At 38.0% G+C, this 19,040-nt stretch overlaps 1 protein-coding gene across 1 annotated transcript in view; it reads left to right on the top strand.

Moving 5' to 3' along the window:
• WBP4 (WW domain binding protein 4) overlaps positions 1 to 18,799 on the top strand; it is a 41,901-nt gene extending 23,102 nt beyond the window's left edge. The window contains exon 10 of the mRNA XM_058548268.1: positions 15,665 to 18,799. Coding sequence (XP_058404251.1) covers positions 15,665 to 15,875 — 211 coding nt within the window. The 3' untranslated portion in view covers positions 15,876 to 18,799. The remainder of the gene's footprint in view (positions 1 to 15,664) is intronic.
• Positions 18,800 to 19,040: the final 241 nt, after the last annotated feature.

The raw sequence follows: 19,040 nt of genomic DNA, 5'->3' as shown, positions 1-19,040 counted from the left end.
TTTGCATTTCCTTTGTTTCTTGTCCCATTTGTTTTGGACTGCCAATTCAGTTTGGTTGTTCTGTCTTATGATTCTTCTAGTTTTCTCTTTGTTTATCATATGTGGTTTTAATTTGATTATTTGTTTAGTGGTTACCTTGAGGTTTGGGCGAAAAATCTTCTGTATGAGATAGTCCATTATCTGATAGCCTCCTATTTCCTTATACTAAGTCAATTCAGTCACTTTCCTCTTCCCCTTCTAAGTTGCTCTTGTTATACCTTATTCTATCTTGTGTTGTGGCTGTGTGTTTACAGTGATGAGGTTAAATTTATTTTTGGTGAATTTCTTCCTTTGATCTTTGAGTTTAGTATTTAAGTGGTTGCTAACCTATTCCGGTAAAGATCTACTATTTCTCTGATTTTGTCTACCTACTTTTCTCCTTACTCCAAGCTTTGTGTTCCCTTTCTCTTCTTGTTTTCAGGCCTGAGGGCCTTCTTGAGTATTTCTTGTAGTGGCGGTCTCGTGGCCATGAACTCCCTTAGCTTTTGTTTATCTGGGAGAGTTACTATTTCTCCATCATATTTGAAGGATATTTTTGCTGGATAGAGTATTCTTGGCTGAAAGTTTTTGTCTTTTAGTATTTTGAATATATCATTCCAGTCTCTTCTAGCCTGAAAAGTTTCTGTTGAGAAATCCGCTGAGAGCCTGATGGGAGTTCCTTTGTACGTTATTTTTTGTTTTTGTCTAGCTGCCCTTAATATTGTTTCTTTGTCGTTGACCCTGGCTAGCCTTACCACTAGGTGTCGTGGTGGAGGCCTTTGTCTGTTAATATATATAGGAGTCCTGTTGGCTTCGCTTACTGGTATTTCCTGCTCCTTCCCCAGATTTGGGAAATTTTCAGCTATTATTTCCTTGAATAGGCTCTCTGTTCCTCTTTCCCTCTCCTCTCCCTCAGGGATACCTATAATTCTTATGTTACATTTTCTAATAGAGTCCGATATTTCTCGGAGTCTTTCTTCATTTCTTTTTAGTCTTAGTTCTCTCTCTTCTTCCATCTGGAGTATATCTGTATTCCTATCCTCTAAAGTACTAATTCTTTCCTCCATATTGTCAGCTCTGTTCTTTAAAGATTCCAGATTCTCCTTTATCTCCTCCATTGTGTTCTTCATCTCCATCAGCCCTGATAGGTTTTTCTTTATGATTTCAATCTCTTTTGTGAAGAAACTCCTAATCTCATTTAATTGTTTGTCTGTGTTGTCTCGTATTTCGTTGAGTGTTTTTATGATAGCTATTTTGAAATCTCTGTCATTTAGTTTATGGATTTCTGTGTCTTCGGGGTTGATTTCTGGGTGCTTGTCATTTTGTTTCTGGTCTGGTGATTTCATATATTTTTGCATTGTGGTTCCTGTGTTGGTTTTGATTTTCCTCATCCTGGAAGTCTCTGGTTGCAATTTCCACCTACCGCCACTGTCTGGTGGTAAAGGGCTGTGTAGTCTAAGCCCCCTGCGCTCTGCCCCAGTTTTTCTGCTGCGATCCGCAGTTTTGTTTTGTTTTGTTTTGTTTCTTTTCCCCACTGCGATCCACGGGTCCAGTCCAGTTTATTCAGGTCTGCCTCGGACCGCTAGATCTGGTCGAGCTGCAGACTCCGGGTTGCGGGGAGGGGGGAGCTCTCTCTTTTGCCCTCTGGGTCCCTGACGTGGGAGGCTTCTCGTTTGCCCCTCTTTATCCGCTCTCTGGGTTGCTCAGATGTTGATGGTAGCCCTGTGGCTCCTCTGAGCCCTCTGTGCGGGAGTTTCCCACTGGCTGAGAGAGCCCAAAGAGCTACAATTTCCCGCCGAGGGCCGCCCCTCCCCCCTCTCTGGGAGCCGCGAGGACCGGATCGCTGATCTGATGGGGAGGGAGCGGAGTTCTCCTTACCTCTCCCCACTTCCTCCGGGGGCCCAGCACGTTCCGCTCTCAGATGTGCGGCAGTGTGGATCCCTCCACTCCAGCTTTTCACTGTCTGGGATTCCGTTGTTGGTCTGTGGCTGTTACTTTTGTTGTATCTTGTGGGGGAAGAATTCACGGGAAAGCTCACTCCGCCATGATGCTGACGTCACTCTTCTGACACTTTTTTTTTATCTTGTGTTTAATTCTCAAATTTACCCGTTTGTTTCTGGCTACCTATTCTGTTCCATTAGTCTATTTGTTCTTGTGACAGTACAATAAAGATTTAACTATTATGATTTAATTATATAATTTTATATGGTATGCTGTGATATCTAGTGGTGTATCCCTGTATTATTTTTCTTTTTCAAAATTTTCTTAAGCAGTTCCTTCCCATTTTTTTCCCCAGGTAAATTAAGTCATTTTGCAAGTGTTCAACAAGTATAGTATAATTTTAATCAAAATGATTGAAATTATATTTTACTTGTTGAATTGGACAAAAATGGATGTGTTTTCAGTATTTCATATTTTCATCCAAAAGCATTATATGTCTCTCTTTTTACTCAAGTCATCTTATATCATTCTCTACAGCTTTTGTAGCTGCCTCTGTAAGTTCCACACTTGCAGTTCTTGAGTATAAGCTAGGTTGAGTGTAGCCACTTAGTCTAGTTGGTTCACTTCTGTAACTCCAGAACTAAAAACAGTGCCTGGCACATATTAGGTGCTTAGTAAGTATTTATTAGGTACATGAATAAATTTTTACCTATTTTGCTCTTTTTTAATTGTGGATTTAATCTATTTTTTCTGTTATTTCTTTTTTTTTTCTTTTTGTGTGTGGAAGATCAGCCCTGAGCTAACATCCATGCCAATCCTCCTCTTTTTGCTGAGGAAGACTGGCCCTGGGCTAACATCCGTGCCCATCTTCCTCCACTTTATATGGGACGCCACCACAACATGGCCTGACAAGCGGTACGTCAGTGCACGCCCAGGATCCGAACCTGGGCCACCAGCAGCGGAGCACCGCACTTAACCACTATGCCACGGGGCCGGCCCTGTTATTTCTTTAACCAGTAATTATGGTATGAAGAAGCTTATGTGTCCAGTTGTGTTGCTGAATTATTTTATTATAAAACTTATTCTTTTGAGTCTTGGGTTTTCCATGTAGAAACTTGTCTGCAAATATTTAGTGATTTTTTTTCTATTGATTTCACTTCCTATTTATTTCATGTCCTATTTATTTTAGTTAGATTTCCAAACACGGTGTTATATACTAATGATGAGAGTGGGCATTTGTTTTGTTTCTGAATTCAGTGGAAATGTCTCTAAAATTTATATTGAGGATTATATTGCCTGTTGGCTTAAGATAGATAATCTTTTTTATGTTAAGGAAGTGTGCTTTATTTCTAGATTTTTCAAGGATTATTATGAGAAATAGATTTTGGTAAATTTCAATAGTCATAGCTTTGATGTGGAAAGGAAATTGGGAAATAGTGGTTTGTAGTTTAGTTTTGTTTTTGTTTGTTACATGTGTGATATCTTTATTAGATTTTGGTATCCAACTTAATGCTAAATAAAATGAATTAGGTAGCATTTAACATTTTTTAATGTTTTAGAATAGTTAATAGTTTCTCCAGGATTAGAAAGTTTAAAAGAAATCACTAGTAAAATCTTCTGGTCCTACAGTCCTGGGTCTAGGTAACTTCTGATAGCCTTTAGTTTCTTGGTTACTATCTATGTGACTTTGAGCAAGTTGCCTAATCTACCTGAGCCTCAATTTCTTCATCTGTATAATGGGATAATACTAGTTTCTATCTGATTTCTAATTTTTTTGTGAGGAATAAATTAGAAAAGACAAGTTAACACATTTGGCATCATGTATGCACTTGGTACCTAGAACACCTAAGTACTCAATAACTGTTACATGCTGCAGTTGCTGTTCTTGGGATGAGGAGTGGGATAGTAGCTTCAGCTATTTGTTCTTGAGTACTAGTCAGTTTCAGTAATTTATATTTTTCCCCTAAAATCTTTTATTTCATCAAGGGTTTAAAATTTCAAACATATGGTAACACATTAAGCTTTCTGTCTATTTAAATTTTTCAGATGTTATTAGTTCCTCCTTTTAAATTTTTATATTTTTTCCTTCTTTTGTAATAGTATTTGAGAAAGAATTTTTTCCAGCTTTATTGAGATGTAATTGACATAATATTGTGTAAGTTTAAGTTATACAATGTGTTGATTTGAACAATTATATATTGCAAAGTGATTACCACCATAGCTTTAGCTAACACCTCCATCATGTCACATAATTATCATTTTTTGTGTGTCTGGTGAAAACATTTAAGATCTAGTCTGTTAGCAACTTTGAAGTATATAATATGGTATTGTTAACTATGATCACCATGCTGTACATTAGATCACCAAAATTGTTAATCTTTTAATTGGAAGTTTGTACCTTTTGACCAATCTACCCATTTCCTCCAGTGCTCACACCCTGGTAACCACCACTATTCTCTGTTTATATGAGTTTGGATTTTTTCAGTTTCACATATAAGAGGTATATTTGTCTTTCTCTAATTTATTTCAGTTAGCATAATGCCCTCAAGTTCCATCTATGTTGTTGCAAATGGCAGCTTTCCGTCTTTCTCATGGCTAAATAATAATTCATTGTGTATATATATACCACATCTTCTTTATCTATTCATCCGTTCATGGACAGTTGCGTTGTTCCATATCTTGGCTATTGTGAACAATGCTGCAGTAATTCTGGGAGTGCAGTTACCTCTTCAAGATCCCGTTTTCATATCCTTTGGGTATATATCCAGAAGTGGGATTGTAGAATCATATGGTAGTTCTATTTTTAATACTTGAGGAACCTCTGTACTGTTTTCTATAGTGGCTATCTCAGTTTACATTCCCACCAACAGTGCTGAAGAGTTCCCTTTTCTCCACATCCTTGTCAATGCTTGTTATCTCTTGTCTTTTTGATACTGACCATCCTAACAGGTGTGAGGTGATAACTCATCGCAGTTTTGATTTGCATTTCCCTGGTGATTAGTGATGTCAAGCACCTTTTCACGTACCTGTTGGCCACCTGTGTGTCTTAGGTGGAAAAAAGTCTATTCAATTCCTCTGCCCTTTTTTCTTTTTTTTTTTTTGGTGCGGAACATTAGCCCTGAGTTAACATCTGTGGCCAATCCTCCTCTTTTTGCCGAGGAAGATTGGCCCTGAGCTAACAGCTGTGCCCATCTCCCTCTATTTTCTATGTGGGACATCTGCCACAGCACGGCTTGATAAGTGGTGCGTAGGTCCATGCCCAGGATCCGAACCTGTGAGACCCAGGCCGCCAAAGCGGAGCATGCTACTGGGCCGGCCCCTCTGCCTGTTTTTTTAATCCGATTTTTTGGGGTTTTACTATTGAGTTGTATGAGATCTTGATGTATTTTGGATATTAGCCCCTTATCAGATATATGATTTGCACACGTTTTCTCCCATTCCATAGCTTGCCTTCTCATTTTGTTGATTATTTCTTTTGCTGTCCAGAAGCTTTTTAGTTTGATGTAGTCCCACTTGTTGATTTTTACTTTTGTCGACCATGCTTTTTGTGTTATATCCAAAAAATCATTGCCAAAACCAATGTCAGGGAAGTTTTTCCCTGTTTTCTTCTAGGAGTTTTATGGTTTTACTTCTTACATTTAAGTCTTGAATCAATTTTGAGTTAATTTTTGTGGGTGGTGTAAAATAGGGGTCCAATTTCATTCTTCTGCATGTGCTTATCCACTTTTCCCAACAGCAGTTATTGAAGAGATTATACATTCCCTATTGAATATTCTTGGCTTCCTTGTCAAATTTTAGTTGACCCTGTATGTGAGGGTTTATTTCTGGGATCTTGATTTGTCCCATTGGCCTGCGTGTCTCTTTTTGTGCCAGTTTCATACTGTTTTGATTACTGTAGTTTTGTAGGCTAGTTTGAAATCAGGCAGTGTGATGCCTCCAGCTTTGTTCTTCTTTCTCAGGATTGCTTTGGCTATTTGGGGTCTTTTGTAGCTCCATGCAAATTATAGGATTGTTTTTTCTATTTCTATGAAAAATGGCATTGGAATTTTGATTGGGATAGCATCAGATCTACAGATGGCTTTGAGTAGTATGGACATTTTTACAATATTACTTCACCTGATCCACGAACATAGGATATCTTTCCATTTGTTTGTGTCTTCTTCAGTTTCTTTCATCAGTGTCTTGTAGTTTTCAGTGTACAGACCTTTCACGGCCTTAGTTAAATTTACCACTAAGTATTTTATTGTTTGTGATGCTATTGTGAATGGGATTATTTTCTTTCTTTCTTTTTCAGATATTCTGTTGTTAGTTTAAACAAACGCAACTGATTTCCTTGTGTTGATTTTGTGTTGTGCAACTCTACTAAATTCATTGATTAGTTCTAACTTTTTTGGTGGAGTCTTTGGGATTTTCTATATAAGGTCATATCTGCAAACACAGACAGTTTTACTTCTTCCTTTCCAATTTGAATGCGTTTTTTTCCCCCCTTGCCTGATTGCTGTGGCTAGGACTTCCGGTACTGTGTTGAATAGGAGAGGTGAGAGTGGGCACCCTTGTCTTGTTCCTGATCTTGGAGGAACAGCTTTCAGTCTTTCACCACTGAGTATGATGTTGGCTGTGGGTTCGTCATGTGTGGCCTTTGTTGAGATATGCTCCTTCTATACCCAATTTGTTGAGTGTTTTTATCATGCGAGGATGTTATATTTTGTCTAATGTTTTTTTGCATCTGTTGAAATGATCATATAATTTTTATCTTTCATTCTCTTAATGTGGTGTGTCACAATTGATTGCAAATATTGAACCATCCTTGCATCCCGAGCATAAATCCACTTGGTAATGGTGTATGATTTTTTTACTGTGCTATTGAATTCAGTTTGCTGATATTTTGTTGAGAATTTTTGTATCTGTATTCATCAACGATATTGGCTTGTAGTTTTTTTTTCTCTTGTAGTGTCTTTATCTGGCTTTGGTATCAGGGAAATGCTGGCCTCCTGTAGTGAGTTTGGAAGTGATCCCTTCTCAATTTTTTGGAACAGTTTGAGAGGGATTGGTGTTAATTGTTCTTTAAATGTTTGGTAGAATTCACCAGTGAAACCATCTGGTCTGGGCTTTTTTGTTTTGGGAAGTTTTTGATTAGTGGTTCAACATCCTTACTTGTCATTGGTCTGTTCACATTTTCTGTTTCATCATGATTCAGTCTTGATAGGTTGTATGTTTGTAGGAATATTTCCATTTCTTCTAGGTTATCCAGTTTGTTGGCGTATAGTTGTTCATAGTCGTCTCTTATGATCCTTTGTATTTCTGTGATAACATGTGTAATGTCTCCTCTTTCATTTCTGACTTTGAGTCTTTTTTTCTTAGTCTAGCTAAAGGTTCATCAATTTTATTTTTCTTTCAATAAACCAGCTCTTAGTTTTCTTCTTTTCTATTCTTCTGGTATCTGTTTTATTTCTGCTCTAATCTTTGTTATTTTCTTCCTTCTGCCAACTTTGGGCTTAGTTTGTTCTTTTTCTATTTCCTTGAGGTGTTAAGTTAGGTTGGTTGGTTGAGATTTTTTTCCTTAATGTAGGCGTTCATTGCTGTAAATTTCCCTCTTAGAACGGCTTTTGCAGCTTCCTATAGGTTTTAATATGTTGTGTTTCCATTTTCATTTGTTTCAAGATATTTTTGATTTCCCTTTGATTTCTTCTTTGACCTGTTAGTGGTTCAGCAGTGTGTTAATTTCCACATATTTGTGAAATTTGCAGCTTTCTTCCTATTACTGATTTCTAGTTTCTTACCATTTTGGTCAGAAAAGATATTTGGCATGATTTCAGTCTTAAATTTTCTAAGATTTGTTTTGTCAGCTATCATATGGTCTGTGCTGGAGAATGTTCCATGTGTGCTTGAGAAGAATGTGTATTTTGCTGCTCTTGGATGGAATGTTCTGTATATGTTTGTTAGATTCATTTGGTCTAAAGTATGGTTCAAGTCCGACATTTCCTTGTTAGTTTTTTGTCTGGACCATCTATCCGTTGTTGAAGTGGTTTATTGAAGTCTCCTACTATTGTATTGTTGTCTCTTTCTCCCTTTAGATCTGTTGATATTTGCTTAATTTATTTAGGTGATCCGATGTTGAATGCATATATATTTACAATTGTTATATCTTTTGATGAATTGACCCCTTATCGTTATATAATGACCTTCTTTGTCTCTTGTTACTGTTTTTGGCTTAAAGTCTGTTTTGTCTAAGTATAGGTATCCCTGCTGTCTTTTGGTTTCCACTCTCATGGAATATGTTTTTCCATCCCTTCACTTTGAGCTTTGTGTGTGTCCTTAAGTCTGAAGTGAATCCTTTGTAGGCAGCATATAGTTGGTTCTTGTGTTTTTATCCATCCAAGCAGTCTGTATCTTTTGATTAGAGAATTCAATCTATTTACATTTAGAGTAATATACATAAAGACTTACTAATGCCATCTTATTGGTTTTTGGCTATTTTATACAAAAGTTTTCTTTTTCCTTTCTTGCTGCTTTCCTTTGTGAATTGATGATTTTCCATTGTAGTATGCTTTCTCTTTTCTTCATCTTTTGTGAATCTGTTTTAGGTTTTTGCTTTGTGGTTACCATAATGCTTATATAAAAGATCTTATTAACAGTCTACTTTACGCTGGATCGCATACAAAAAGTATGCATTTTCCTTGTCTCCCCTTTTATGTTTTTGATGTTATAATTTACATCTTTATATATTGTGTATCCATTAACAAATTGTTTTAGTGATAGCTATTTTTAATACATTTGTTCTTTAACCTTTATACTAGAATTAATCAGTTAACATACCACCATATAGAGTATTCTGAATCTGACTATATGCTTGCCTTTACCACTGTTTGTATGTTTTCATATATTTTCATGTTAGTAGTTAGCAATCTTTTGTTTCAGCTTGAAGAGTAACTCCTTTCAGCATTTCTTGTAAGGCAGTTTTAGTGGCGATGAATACCCTGAGCTTTTTTTTTTATTAGAGGAAGTTTTTATCTAGCCTTCATTTCTGAAGGACAATTGAGCTATAGATTCTTTTTTTTTTTTTTTTTTGGTAAGCAAGATTGTCCCTGAGCTAACATCTGTGCCAGTTTTCCTCTATTTTTTATATATGGGATGCCGCCACAGCATGGCTTGATGAGTGGTGTGTAGGTCTGTGCCCAGGATCCAAATCTGCAAACCCCAGGCTGCTGAAGCAGAGCAGGTGAACTTAACCACTACACCACTGGGCCAGCCCCTTAGCTGTGTATTCTTGGTTAGCAGTTTATTTCTTTCAGACTTTGAATATATCATCCCATTCTCTTCTGGCTTACAAAGTCTCTGCTTAGATATCCACTGATGTTATGTTAATGCTGTTGAGTTGATTTCGATCTCTAGCAACCTTGTGTATAGCAGAATGAAACCCTGCCTGGTCTTCTTGCACCATTCTCTCATCTTTTGGCACTCTGTCAGACAATGCTCTGCTGCTATTCATAGGCCAATTTTTTTTTCAGAAGTAGGTGGCCACGTCCTTCTTCCCTAGTCTTTCTTAGTCTGGAAGCTCCACTGAAACCTGTCCACCCCAAATGACCTAGCTGGTATTTGAAATAACAGTGGCATACCTTTCAGCATCACAGCAACACACAGTGGCCAGAGTTTGACAAACGACAGACAGGTGGGGTGGTTCCCTGACTGGAGAATGAACCCTGGCCCCAGCAGTGAGAGTGCCAAATCTTAACCACTAGACTGCTGGCTGTGGAATTCCCTTGTATGAGAGAAAATTTTTTCTCTTGCTGCTTTTAAAATTCTCTCATTGTCTTTGATTTTAGAGGGTTTTATTAAAATGTCTCACAGAAGATCTTTATGGATTGAAATTTTGAGGCAACCTATTAGCTTTAACTTGGATGTACAAATCTTTCCCCTTGGAAAGTTTTCAGCCATTATTTCTTTAAATAAGCTTTCTACTCCTTTCTCCTTGTCGTCTCCTTCTGAGACTCCAGTGACGTTATTTTTCTTGATTGTGTCTCAGAAGTCTCATAGGCTTTCTTCATCTCTTTCATTCTTTTTTCTCCTCTGATTGGATAATTTCAAATGAATCTGTGAGCTCACTGATTCTTCTGCTTGGTCTAGTCTGGTGTTGAAGATTTCTCTCTATGGAATTCTTCAGTTTAGTCATTGTATTCTTCAGCTCCAAAATTTCTGTTTGGTTCTTTTTTATGTTTTCTATCTCTTTGTTGAACTTCGCATTTTATTCTTCTGTTGTTTTCTTGATACCGTTAAATTGAATTGTTTCTCTTTGTTCTCTTATAGCTCTCTGAGCATCTGTAGAAAAATTATTTTGAATTCTTTGTCAGGGAATTCCTGGATCTCCATTTCTTTGGGCCAGTTACTGGAGGTTTACTGTATTTCTTTGGGGGAAACATTTTTCCCTGATTCTTGGTGGTGCTTGTACCCTTCAGTAGGTGTCTACACGTTTGAAAAACGAATCACCTTTTGCAAACTTTATGGACTGACTTCAGTAAGAGAAGACTTTCGCCTGCAAGTGGGTGCACGTTCGAGCATGCTGTGACTCCAGGTCTAGTGGTACAGGGCACCAAATGCAGGGGCGTGTGGCAGCATTGGGTCCAGAGGGGTGTGTTACCTCTTTGGCTCAGGCTGCTAGGATCCAACAGTTGTGCGGTCCTTGGTGAGCACTGTGGATATTCCGTGGTGGCTGCAAGGGCTGTTGGGGTCCCCAGTGGTGCTTCCACTTCCAGCAGCTAGGAGCCAGGGCAGGCAGTGGTGGTGGCTGGGTCTCGTGGTGTGCATATACTCAGCTGTGGGGGCCTGCTACGAGTGTTTATGTAGTGGCAGGGGCTGGTTTCAGACACACATAGTGGTGGGAGCCAGGTAGGCAGCAAGGTCTGGGGCCAACTACGGTTCAATGGCAGCCTCAGGGACCCTGGCTATCAGCATGCTCTCCCGTGGCTACACAATCTCCTTCTGGGGGTGTGCACTGCAGTGGAGCCTAGTGTCAGGGGTTAGGCTGGAGGCGTACAGGGGTGCAGCTGGAGGGGCTAGCTACAGATAAGTGTGGTCTTGTAGGCCAGTGACAGAAGATAGGTCCTAATCCAGGGCCATAAACAGCTGCAGGGGTCTTGGCTGTTGGCATGATCTCCTATGTTGTATTATCTCCCCTGGGCATGCAGACTGCCGTACAGGCTGGTGACAGGCATCTGGACGGCCCCAAGCGTGCAACTGGCAGTAGGAGTCGACCACGGGTGGCTAGTCTGGCATCTTGCACTCACACAGAGACCTGAGCTGGTTGTTAGTGTGGTTTCGAGGCTCTTGTGGGGGTGGAGGGGCTCAAACAGCTGGCTTCAGTAAAAGTTAATACCCTGTGGGTTGAAATACCTGGTCAAATCTGCAGGGGGTCTGCAGCAACTATGCAGTCTGTTGGTTACTTTTTCAGTGGCAAAAGCTGCTGGGTTTTTCTGTAGAGCAGGTCACTGAACTGCAGTCGCTCTGGCCAAATGGATGCTCTTAGTAGTCCCTGCTTTTCTTCCTTGTTCCCAGCCTTCTTATACGTCTCGGCTTCACCAGTCTGGATGGGGTGAAACTGAAGTGGATGCAGTGCCCCAGAAGCCTAGATACACTGGTCACTCACTCCACTCTTCTTTTCCTGGTGAGGGGAACTGTTTCTAGCTAGCAAGTGTCCTCTTTGCTCTGAGCAGTGTCAGCTTGGGGGATGGGATGGTGCAAGCAAAAATGAAGTTGTCTTCCTTCTCCTTTTGCAGTTATTTTCAGGGTGTTTTGTTCTACTGTGTTGCTAAAATGTCTTAAGTGATTCCAGAGCTCTCCCAGAGCTGTTTTTTGTTCATGGATAGCTGTCTAATTGTTGATCGTTTTATGGGGATGGAAGCTGGGGTCTCCACTAAAGGATTTTTTAAATTTGTCTTTCCTTAATGAATTAGCTCTTGTTTTTTTTTTTAAAGATTTTATTTATTTATTTATTTTTCCCCCAAAGCCCCAGCAGATAGTTGTATGTCATAGCTGCACATCCTTCTAGTTGCTGCATGTGGGACGCGGCCCCAGCATGGCCGGAGAAGCAGTGCCTCGGCGCGCACCCGGGATCCGAACCCGGGCCGCCAGCAGCGGAGCGCACGCACTTAACCACTAAGCCACTGGGCCAGCCCCAGCTCTTGTTTTTAATTCTCTATTTTATTACGTTTTCACTTATTAATGGATTTTCTGTTTATTCATTTCTACTTTTATTTTTTAGTTTTCTTCCCCTAAATTTTTTTGTGTCTTTCTTTTTCTTCTTTCTTCAGATGCACTTATGATTATTGACAAGAGGTGAGGAAGGGGTCCATTCTTGTTTCTTAATGAAAATAGTTAAAGCTATTTTGTCTCTGAATATAGTTCTGCCCATATATCACATAAACTTTGAATGAAGATTCTTCTATTTCATTGTTTTGGGAACAGTTTAATATTGTGTTTTTGCTTACTTTTTGACTTCGTTTTCCAGAAAGTATTTATTTTTAAATCTTCACGTGAGTGGGAGTTTTGGGGGTTTTTTTCCTGCCTTTATTACATTGTGTTCAGATATTATAACCTTTACAATTTTTGCATTTTGAATTTGGAAATGATTATGGTTTTTGTGGAAGTGCTTACATAATTATTTTTTGTAACTTTTCCAAAGTTATTTGAAAAGAAGGCAGTTTCTCTGTAATATAGTTTACCTACAGGCCCTTGGCCTTTTCCTTCAAATACAAACTTCTTTTCCTCTGATTATGTCTCAGGGATATGTCCTACTTCGCTGCCACTTCTGTTAAACTCTTCTTAGGAACTTCCTGGGATTATGATTTCAGAAATGGAACCCTTCTCTGTTTTATCTCTCCCATAGTCCCACTTAAGAAGTAATACTATGGCTTGATCACTTTATCAAAATATAACACAAAGCACCAAGATTCAGTGAAATAAATGAGTTGAACATCAAATTTTCTTGGACACAAATTCATTTGTCGAGTGACCAAACCCTGCTATTCTTCATTACTCAAATCTTCTGCTTGGTTAGTGGAATTTCTTAGTTTCACCTGGAAGTGGTCTAGGGGAGAGATTATAGGTTTTAGGTCGGGCAGGCCTGGGTTTTAATTCACATTTAATTCTACTACTTACATAACAGTTTGGTTGACCAAGTTATTAACCTCTCTCTAAGCTTCAGTTTCCTTTCCTGTAGAAAAAGAATAAAAAGCCAAGAATTAATACCTCATCAACTTCAGGGAATACTAGCCTTCTTAGAAAGCACCACTGTTGGCAATCTAAGGGAAAACAGGAAAGTAGAAAAAGCAAACAAAAATGGCATTTAACATATTTTTAATATAGTAAAGAAATGTTTTGGAAGGCATCTGTTTTCAAAACAAATCAGATTTAAGACGTCTTCCACTGAGAATCCCTATTTCCTGCATCCCCTTACTAGATTTTCAGGAAATGTTATATAATATCATGATCTACTAAGCTTCTTCCTCAAGTTTTATATTACACAGAATAGTTTTTTTTTTTTTCAGTTTAAAACTAGCCATTACTGGTTTGAAATTTTATCTTTTTACTTATATTCTCATTTATTTTGTTTTTTGCAATGCTATCAAATTTCCTAACTATTCTTACACTTAAAAAAATTATTACAGTGCCTAGAGATCTGCTTTTTTAAACCTGTGTTTTTATCCAGGTATATATAGGATGGAGCATAAAAGATCTCTCAATACTATCATCACGGTCTTTCTACATAGTCTGTGTGAGAGGGAAGCAAGTTTGTTATCATGTACTTTTAAGATAATTGAACCAAATAGCATAAATTAAATTTTAAGTCTTAGCAGACATGTAAAAATTACATTATGTCTAAATGGCAGTTATCAAAGAATCATAGTTGTTGGGAAATCACTGTTGTTGCCTTGCTGGTTTTGTTGTGAGAAGTATATGTAATCCATTCCAGTGCTCTTTTCATTTGCAAATGACAGAAATTCTGGTGTGTCTAGGGGTGCAGTGGCTTCAAGCCTGGCTAGACTTGGGTTTGAATAAAATCATCGGGACACTGTGTCTGTCTCTGACTTTTGTCTCTGCTTTCCCCTGACTTGACCCCATTTCTCAAGCAGGCTTTTCTGACCTGGTAGCAAAGCTTTAGGCTTATATCATACTTACAGTTAGAGATCTCAGCAAAAAGAGGGTGCTCCTTTACCAGTTCCAAAACTGGTCTGGCTTAGTTTTCATCCCATACCTCGTTCCCATTCCTGAGCTAACCACTGTGAATTCTGAGTGGACATGAACTGAACTCCAAACTTATGGACAAGAAGGGAAAAGAGGTGGTTCCCAAAAGGGAAAAAAAGGAGTTCTAGTGCTAAAAAAGACACTAGAAGAGCCAAAGTAAAATTAGATTATTTCTACTCCAAGTGCTTAGTGCATCATCTGACACATAGTAGGCATTCAGTATAGCTATTATTATTATAAGTCCTACTACTCTAGATTTACTATAGTCTTCCAAACTTCTCCTGGCCTCTGAGAAAGGTTTTTCTCTCTTTATTTCCCGGAAGCAAACTGAATGACTATATTACCGGTGTTCTGAGATTGAGGAGTATAGCTCTGTACCTTCACTCTTCACTCTTCACTCTTCTTAGATGGGGTTTCTTAACTCTTGATAGCCAGGACTTCTAACATTTAAACCATTCCTTTACTTTTTATTCCCTTTTCTCTCCTTTCATCACTCTTCTTTCATGCTGACCAGGTAATCTTTTGGTTTCAAATGATAGAGACTTGAGTTACCTTAAGTAAAAAAGAGGTTATTAGTGCAGAGCTTCCCAGGAAGGGTCTACCTACCAAGCTGTGGGAGGGGCAGGAATTGGGCTGGGCCTCAGGAAGTACTGGAAGCAAGCCTGAAACGTTGGCAGGACTCTCCATCTCACACCCCTGTTTTTCTCTGCATGCCAGCTTTATTCTCTCTCTCTGCAGAACTCCTTTCTCTAAATGGGAGGATATGTGGTTCCCAACAGGTTTTATACTCTTAGCTACTAGAGAGTCAAACATAATGATCTGTCTGGTTCATGTTCAAAGAAGCTCATGGGTGGGACTGATGGGTGTGATGTGACTTACTTGCTCTTTCATGGACCAGTTGACTGTTAAGAGAGTAGGGTACTAGCATAGGCTCATATTAATCAGATACTAATCTCTGGACTAGTCAACTGATTATTTATACTAACCACGTGGATGGTTGAAGGGCTAGTTCCTAAAAAAGAAGTGCTAGGCAAACAGCCGCAAGGAGTCTCCTACACTAGGATGTTGAGATTCCATAGTTTTCATCTTGTGCTGTGTAAGCCCTCAGAGTCCTTGTCAGTCCCTGGCAAAATTAGTTTCCATAAATACCTCTCGTTTATCCACCTGTGTAACTTGTACTGCTAATCATATATAAGCACAAGTATTTCCTTAGATGATATACCTTTTGTGCAACAGGAATAAAATAATAGATGGGACTTTTCCTGACATGTGTCCACCTAAATGAGTACTTGGTATCTTAAATAATACTATAAAATCAGTATTTTAAAAGAGTTTCCTACTCCAAAATGACCAACTTCTAATTTCTCACTGTTCTCATTAGATCTTGGGGCTTTGGTGGGCTCACAGGTCATGTGACAGTTTGTATTATTCTGTCAAATAATGGTTTTATTTTTACCTTCTGTTCCAGTGAGGAGGTAGATTTGGAACTTCCAAGCACTGAAAATGAATATGTATCAACTTCAGAAGCTGATGTTGGTGGGGAACCCAAAGTGGTATTTAAAGAAAAAACAGTCACTTCTCTTGGAGTCGTGGCAGATGGAGTGGCCCCAGTCTTCAAAAAGAGAAGAATTGAAAATGGAAAATCTAGAAATTTAAGGCAACGAGGTGATGATCAATAATTGTAAAAGAGCTTTTTGTACGTGCTTTTTGGGCAGAATGGAGACTATCCAACCTAAAGCTCCTCCGTGGTTGTTTCTAAGTACTTGGATGCTAAAAATTTAGATTTATTCTAAATGTATTTTATGTGAATTTAAAATAAATCTTTTTTCATGTGAAATTTATTTTTGTTCCTAAAATGGAAGCCTTACCACATTGCATTGTAATACAGTGTGTTGTGTTCAGTGTCTAAAAATTGCTAATTATGTCATAATATAAGATGCTATGTATCTGTTATTTAAAATATGGAAAAGCAAGGCCTTTATTCCATTCTTATTCATATAAACATACTTACCCTGCACTGAAAATGCAGTACTTTTTCACACTGATATTAACTGTTATCCAAGAAATAAGAATCAGACCAGATAAAAGAAGATTCACATAGTGATGATTCAGTTGTGAGGATCCTGTCAGAAGGCTGATGTAGAAAGTGTATGTGTATTGGCTTACCTTACACAATTTAAGGTCTAGGGCCAAGAACCAGGACTGCAGCTCAGGTACTTCAAACGTAGTGCTTAACATGGAGTGAAAATTGGACCAGACGGAGAAATGTGTATTTGCCCAGTTCAGTTCAAAGCAACAACCATTTCTTTCTTTCTTTTTTTTTTTTTTTGTTTTGTTTGTGTGTTTATGTGAGGAAGATTAGCCCTGAGCTAACAACCATTGCCAGTCCTCCTCTTTTTGCTGAGGAAGACTGGCCCTGGGCTAACATCCGTGCCCATCTTCCTCCACTTTATATGGGACGCCGCCACAGCATGGCTTGCCAAGCGGTGCGTTGGTGCGCGTCCGGGATCCGAAACCTGGGCCACCGCGCCAGAGCGCACACACTTAACCGCTGTGCCCCAGGCCAGCCCAGCGACAAGCATTTCTTAAACACTATTACGTTGAGTTAGGCATTATGCTACTAACGGGGGATATAAAGATGAATAAGACATATCCCTCGTCTTCATGACTTCTCATTCTAGCATAGTCCTTTTTCCCCCAGTCATGCACTCTGGTTAGCAGCCTTGTATGTACTAGAAAATAATTTTTAAGGTTTATTTAAAGCTATGTAGATGAATGCTTGAACAAAAATAGTAAGGTCTTTGGCTTCAGTAAAAATTGTTAGTATTCCCTTAGACAAATTGGAAATTTCCCATTTTCTGGTTAAATTTATTAAAAAGGGGAATTTTCTTGAATCAATTTGAAGTAGGTATCTTCCCATTATTACTTCAAATTCTTAAAATTATATTTTTTATGAATCGTACAGTATTTAACATTTGGTAGTAAATATTTGTCTTTTTAAGGTTACTACTGTGCATGTAAGAAAATGGTAGCTTATTAAAAACTTTATGGAAGTAAATAATGGGGTTATTTTCTTCTAATACTGATCAGAGTCAACTTAGTATTGGTGAGATAGTATTTGGAGATTTGTCTTTATATTTGTTCAGTCTACTTATTTGGGTATTTCATGAATGTATAGCATTATGAAGAAGTATTTTAGATTCTTGATAGTCTGTCCTCTAGCTAAGCAGTGCATTTTGGTGCTTAATTCTCCTCAATTGGAAAAGATAATAAGACTATAAATGGAATGCTGTTGTGTTTTACCCACATTTAGCTTGTACAAAATATGTAATTGACATTTTTAAAACCACACCTCATTATGTCAAGTGTTTCTCTGATGCATTCTTTAAAGTATCCCCTTTACCTTTGTAATAAGACAGTATTCTCAGAAGTTTGAAGGTAAATCTTGAAGTGAAAGTGGTTTTAAGGATTGCTCAGAAAAGACTCTTGTCAAACACAAAAATTTTAGTATATCAAATCGTGAAATATATTACTTTCCTCTTTGAAAGATTAAGTAGAGAACATACCAGCTTTAACTTAACTGGATTTTTTCTGAATTTCAATATTTGATATGATCACTTCTGCCATTGCCTATTATATTATTTTGTATATATTTTTATATATGTGTAGGTATGAGTTTATAAAAGTAATATATTTTTATTATAAATTAAAAGCCCAAAAAATAGAGAAATAAGTAAAAAAAAAAAAAGTCTCAATAATCTCTGACTCCTCCCCCACGACCACTGTGGAGTTTTTTTCCCCTAAGCATGTTAACACTGGGTGTATGTGAGTAACCCTTATGACACCTGGCTCCTTCATGTCCACTCGCTGGGTGAAATTGTAGTCAAAGAAGCATGATCCAAACAGCCAAAAGTAGTTGTTTTTTAATGCAGTTTTTATAAATTCTGAAAACTACTGGGGGAAACAACCGTACCAGATTTTTAAGTATTGGAAAACTATAATAATTAAAATAGTATGGTACTTGCTCACAGATAAGCACATCATATATAAACTAGAGTTTGTTTCTGGTTGTCTGTTGTACTAGTACCGCAGAGATCCTCATATCTTTGTTTCAAAATGTTCATATTTATTCATTATTTCAAGTAACATTTTGTCAAGTTGCCACCTCTGCTTTCCCCCCAAAAAAACTTTGTGATTTCGTACCACACCTACCAAGTTGGTAATAATTGCCATCTTCCTAACATTGATTCTTCTCATCTATCAACATTGTCTTTTCATTTACTCAGTTCTTTTATGTCGCTTTAAAGTTTTGTAGTTTTCTCCTTATGGGTCCTACATATTTCTTGAAATGTAAGCTCCCTGAGGGTAAGGGCTTTGTCTATTTTGTTCGCACATCATAAGTACATGACACATTGTAAGCACTTAATATTTGTTGTTTAGTGAATAAGAAAAACAATCAGAAGAAAAATAAGCAAACAATAAAATACAGATAAAACTACACCTGATGTCCGTTTTCACCAGATTACCAAAGATCAAATAATATATAATGTTGGTGAAGATGTGGGAAAATAGGCAGTCTTATACACTGCTAATTAAAGTATATGCATTAATTTTTTTTCTGTATTTTATGATGTTTTGACATCTTAAAAAGCTTGCTGGCCAGAGAGAGATTGCCCCTCCCAGGACATAGAAATATGTCTCTTTTTTAGACATAGCAAAGGACTTGCCCTGGAGCACATCTTTCACATTCAAACCAACTAATCCCAAGTCTAAGGCCCCAATCACCTCCTCATCTAACTCACACACAAGCCAGTATTTCCTCTGCTCTAAATTGTCCCAGGGCC

This window comes from Diceros bicornis, chromosome 9, assembly GCF_020826845.1.
Source record: "Diceros bicornis minor isolate mBicDic1 chromosome 9, mDicBic1.mat.cur, whole genome shotgun sequence".
Classification (NCBI taxonomy): Eukaryota; Metazoa; Chordata; class Mammalia; order Perissodactyla; family Rhinocerotidae; genus Diceros; species Diceros bicornis.
The sequence above is the reverse complement of the archived record's forward strand: the minus strand, read 5'-3'. Positions and strand labels throughout refer to the sequence as shown.